The sequence below is a fragment of the Lipotes vexillifer genome, unplaced genomic scaffold (genome assembly GCF_000442215.2).
Source record: "Lipotes vexillifer unplaced genomic scaffold, Lipotes_vexillifer_v1.1 scaffold393, whole genome shotgun sequence".
NCBI classification, from domain to species: domain Eukaryota; kingdom Metazoa; phylum Chordata; class Mammalia; order Artiodactyla; family Lipotidae; genus Lipotes; species Lipotes vexillifer.
In genome coordinates, this window is record NW_006774564.1 from 2,570,590 (window position 1) to 2,575,770 (window position 5,181).

General features: G+C 42.4%; 1 protein-coding gene across 1 annotated transcript; it reads right to left on the reverse strand.

The window, feature by feature from the left end:
• Window positions 1-621: 621 nt before the first annotated feature.
• Window positions 622-4,933, reverse strand: TMEM167B (transmembrane protein 167B). The gene is made up of 3 exons (XM_007449329.1): window positions 4,842-4,933; window positions 2,780-2,911; window positions 622-2,223 (listed from the first exon to the last, which is right to left on the reverse strand). Exons 1-3 carry the CDS (start codon window positions 4,849-4,851, stop codon window positions 2,141-2,143), a joined length of 225 nt encoding a protein of 74 aa, XP_007449391.1. The 5' UTR covers window positions 4,852-4,933; the 3' UTR covers window positions 622-2,140.
• Between the last annotated feature and the right edge of the window lie 248 nt (window positions 4,934-5,181).

Here is a 5,181-nt window from a genome sequence, read left to right on the forward strand (position 1 = left end):
TGTGTATGTTTCTTGCTGTAAATTACCTTCACTCTGTGTACTTTTTGGTACATTCTGGTATGAAAACATCTCAAAATATAACAGTTCAAGAGCTTAGGTCAAGATGACCCACCCAGGAGGCTGTAAAAATTGATCTGAACTGTGAAATGGGACTAGTTTAAAATATGAAGAAGCTCTAAACACCAAGCTTAGAGATATTAGCCCTATTAGGAAACAAAAGTCATTAAAGCTACAAAATAACAAGTGCAAAACATGCTGAACCTGTACTTCCAGAGTGACATTCCCGTTGGCCAGCAGGTTCCAAACTCACACCCACAAGGTGTAACTCTTCTTTCTGTTCCACTAGCTTTCCTTTCTCTTGTATGAAAGATCCTCAGAAATGACAATGAAAAATATATCAATCATTGAAATTTACCCTGTGGACCAATTCCTGAAGAGATAACAGCCATAACTGAGATGATTAGACATGTAGTGTTTACTTGATGACTTTCTATACTTCTAGGTACCGTCAAAGCAATAAACTGAATGTTTCAGAACCTAAACTTCCTAGCAGCTTTTGTTCTTTTGGAATAAGACAAAAGACAATTTACTGCCACACTGGGGTCAACCACAGCCAACTTGTCCACAGTCAAGTTTTACTTTAGTGAATAATTCCACTGGTAGACCTATGTCTCTGCTTGATCTTTACAATAATTTAATTTTAGACTAATTCTTTTTCTTTTTTTAATAGAGAAGTTCTAGGCTTCATAAATGCAACAGTTGATCCTTTTGCAGATAAAAGGAGGAGGGAATGGAGAAGTCTTCCCTTCAAATGTAGAGTCATCTAAAATGATTTGCTCAGGAGTTCCCATACTCCATGGAAAAGCCCATCAATCTCAATTGCAAACCTCTGCTTTCCTTTACTTTAGAAAACACTCTCATTTTATTCATGGATTCTATGAACTGTCCAAACATGCCTGTGAATGCCATCAACTTCTCTCATTCAAATTTCTCATGTTCTTATAATTTCCAAGAGACAGCTAAAGAATACTACAATATGAAGAAAATTAAAAGTGGGCCAAGAAACACAAGTAATCGACTGAAAATTGCCATAACCCGGATTTAAACAAAGAATAAGTCTGTATGTTGGTTAACATGACAGAACTTCCATCTAACATCACAATAAATTCTAGATGACTTTACTAGTATATGAATTAATATACTAGATTTATTTACTTCTACCCCAACTGCAAATTATTTCTTCAATAGTTTCTCTTTCCCCTAGTGGTGGCATTTAAAACTGAGTAACAGTATTTAGCACTCAGTAATTTAGAAAATATTTAAAAAGCTTCAGGAAAATAGCAACAGTTTCAGTATACCATTTGAGGGGGTGAAGTTTCCTTTTGGGAATACTGGTGAATAGAACATTGTTTCTTGTCTAAGTTACTCCTTTCTGGTCTCATCACAGACAATTTCCAAATCTTATGTAGGCCCAGATTCTCTTGGCAAAACTCTCTGGCTACCAGCACACAGCACAGCTATTTCGTCTGTTCCCTTTTTGCAATGAGGATCATGCCTCTCTCTCATGTTCTCAGACTGGTATATGAAAGATAAATTTCCAAAGCCAAAAAATTCCTTGGCATTGTTTAACTCCTATTTCCCACCCAGCCTCCCCACCCCAGCCTCCCAGCCCCCTGCAATTTGCCAAATCCAAATCAAACACTAAAAAAAAAAGTCAAGTCTTGAAAATTATCTCTCCTTCCAAGAAGTCTGAATACAGCTTATATCCTCCCCTAATGAGCCTCAGTGTGAAAAGTTCCTGATGAGGGGCTGAAGCACAAAATAGGTGACAGATTTTTAAGCAGGAGGTATGTAATCGTAGCACTGAGGGGTGTAATTCATCTGGACATTATATGCTCTCTGCTGAGGACTGATTTACACACAGGTCAAAGGAAGCTGGCTTTCTGTAGTCCCCTGAAGCATAAATAATGTTTGTAACCACGAGGAGTTTTCCCCACATAAGGTAGGGGCAGATGCTGTGGTGTCATCCTCGGGACTTTGATGATTTTAGCTGAACTCTCCTACGCTGGGCCCAGGCTCCTGACAGGTTCTTCACCTTTGTCCCCTTGGTTGGCAGTTGATGAAATGGATGCTTTGGAATTCATTTTATAAACAGGACGTAGAAGGCCATTACAACGCAGGCGATTGCTACAGCAGCATGCAGCCTAGTTCCAATCACAGCAGCTAGCAGGAAAAAATAAAACGAGAAAAGAAATCAAACCCTGCCCTTCATATAAGTCCTCACTTTCAAGACTTGAAATCTCTAGTCACAGATGAAGAGACCTATCAAGGGTCTCAAGAACCCACCCAGGAATGTATTTAAATACTACCCTTAAGCCCTAGGTTCTAGATGAATACACTGTTAGTTTATATTTTGCCTTATTTTGAAAAAAGATCTAGGTAAGTAGGATTCCAGACAAAGATGCCCAAAATAAAAAGTAAAAAAGCATCTGAGTTAATAAAATCAATACTTAAAAGAGACTCCAATATATTCTTTCCAGAAGTTCAGAAAAAAACTTTTCACTGGGAAAATATTCCTTCCAACAACTCTAGTCCAGTCTAAAATTGTTTAATTTATATAGTTTTACTCCATGGAGAATACTAAAATTACCTTGGAGCTAAAATAAACAATTATGTAAAAGTTGAACCACATACAATTCCAGCCTATCCCACCCCCACCTTGCAGCACCTTACTGTCCAGAGATAGCAATCTCCTCTCCCTGAACAGATATGATCTTACCTTTGTAAAACACACCCCAAACTCCCTTCTTCTCTGAGAGCAGCCAGCTTTTGAGACGAGGTACTTTCTTGAAGTAGGCACAGGTGCAAACAAAGAGCAAACCAAACACCAGAATCCCATCCAAGGAGTACACTGTTACAGAAAGAGAAGAAAACCTTTGGTGCTAATCCAGCTTGGGACAGGTGATCCCCCTGGAGAACACAGTGTGATAAAATATCAAGATGGTAATCTCAACTGCAGTGCCAGCCCTGACAAGAGGAAGCCAAGGTCCTGGGACTAACAAGGTTACCTTTCTGTTCCCCCAAATCACTTGTAGACAGCCCCCTTACAAAGATTTCACTGCCCCCTTCCCTCTCCTTTCAAGAAGTATAAATTCTGAGAAGAGTGCATCACTTTATGTGGAATCAGCCTACCAGGAATGGCCAGTGTTGGCATTAGGTTGAGAGAGGCATAAGAATCCTTCGAGCCTGAGCTGAGAGAATGAAACATGTTCTTCCTATAAATCACTCATGTGATAAAGGAGAGGTAGATATTTGGCCAAGTCTCTCAGATCTGCATCTGTTGGTGAAGAATATGTTAAGGCAAAAGTAAAGCTTAATGGAAATTGCAAGAGTTAGAATCCATATGACTACAATTTTCCTATGCTTATCTTACACTTCACGCATGATACTCTACTTACAAACCAAATTTCTGCCTGAGTTAACAGATTCTTGAAAACAAACAAGCAAAAAAAGATCTGAGGCTTCGACAAGGTGGAACAATTGTGGGGAAAAAAGCTTTGAACAATTAGTTCTATTTCTTATATTTGTAAACCAAGCTACGTCTTGTCAGTGCAAAGAATCACCTAAGTAGAAAAAAAAATCAGACCACAAAAGGGGAAAGGATGACTAAAACTTATTTATTAATTACTATGTGTCCAACTGCTCTCTTATTTCTCAGTTCAGATTATTTCTTCCTCCGGGTGATGTCCCTTCTTGTACTGTGCCTACTAACCTCAGACCTCTGACTGCCCAGGAAGCTCCAAAAGGATATTTTACACAACTGGCATCTGCCAGTTCTGGGCCACTCCATCTCCCTCTCTCCCTCCAGTAAAACTATCTCACAACTAGATGTCACACAGGAAAGGGTCCAGTAAATTAATACATACACCAAGTTTTATGATTAACAATACGTGCTAGTCTTTTCTCCAGTAAGTTTTTGCAAAGCCAGAAGTCACAAGGAGGTGAAATTTGAAACTTTAGTACCAGGCTTATGGAGAAGGTACTTTTGAGAAATGCTGTCCTATGCCCTTCAAATCATACTGCCTAAGAGATCTTGTCATCTTTTTTCCTGTAAGATCGACTCTACAGACCACAAAGTCATCGTTTCCTGCCCTTCCCTGGAATTCAGAAATCATGTCTATAAAGTGTTTGAAGAGGCCTGGAAAATTAGGTCAGATAAACAGGGTGGCAACTGCCACATTATCTTTAGAAAAGGCAGTGTCTAAATCCAACCCCTGCAACACTAGCCACGGTCTCCAGATGGGATCGCCCAGGCAAGACTTTAGAATCAAATACGAGAAAGCTCCCCGACATTTTAACATTTAACAAACGAGAACTTTTTCTTTAGGATCTACATTCACCCCCGCCCCCCCCAAAAGTATGGGGTTTAAAATCCTGTGTGATTTATCGGTCATCCCAACGAGCCTACCATCCAAAAGTTTGAGAACACAGAGGGCTGTGAGGAGGATCCTCTTTTTCCTGGTGCTAAAGCAATAGTTCAACCGGGACTGGCCTCGCGAAGTGGCTTGTAAGGTCAGAACGAACTTCTAGGAAGGGAGAAGGGCGCAGTGTGGGAACCAAGATCTACGGGTGTGGGCACCAGAGGCACTGGGGGTTCTAAACGGGCACGGAACGGGGGAACCCCCGGAGGAGTATAGGGGACAGGAGTTGGGGCACGGAGAGGCCAAAGGGGGACTGGGCTGGGAGGGGGCGGGGAGAACGGCCACGTCAGTCCCGGCTCCGCCCGCCAGGTTTCCACTCGTACTGCACTCCCATCCTCGGCTCTGGGCATTAGTTCTCACCGTTCGTCATGGCGGCTGGGCCCGGGCCTGGAGTTGGGGTCCGGGGGTCAGCGGTGATAGCAGCGAAGGCGGGGGAACCCAGCTCCCGCTTGACACTTCCCGATCCGGGCCGCGGCGACGGGCAGGCGCCGTAGTACGCAGGTGCAAGAGCAGAGAGGCGAGCGCAGAACGCAATCAGGCGTGGCTAGCAGATTGCCGAGCTAGGGACCTGCGTGGGTGGAGCTCGCGTGAGTAGGTGTGTGTAAGAAGAAAGCTAAGAAAGCTATCCGGGAGGCTTCCTACGTGGCCATGGTAACCAATCTCTTCTGGGTGCCCCTGCAGAGTTAGTGTTGGGGTGTAA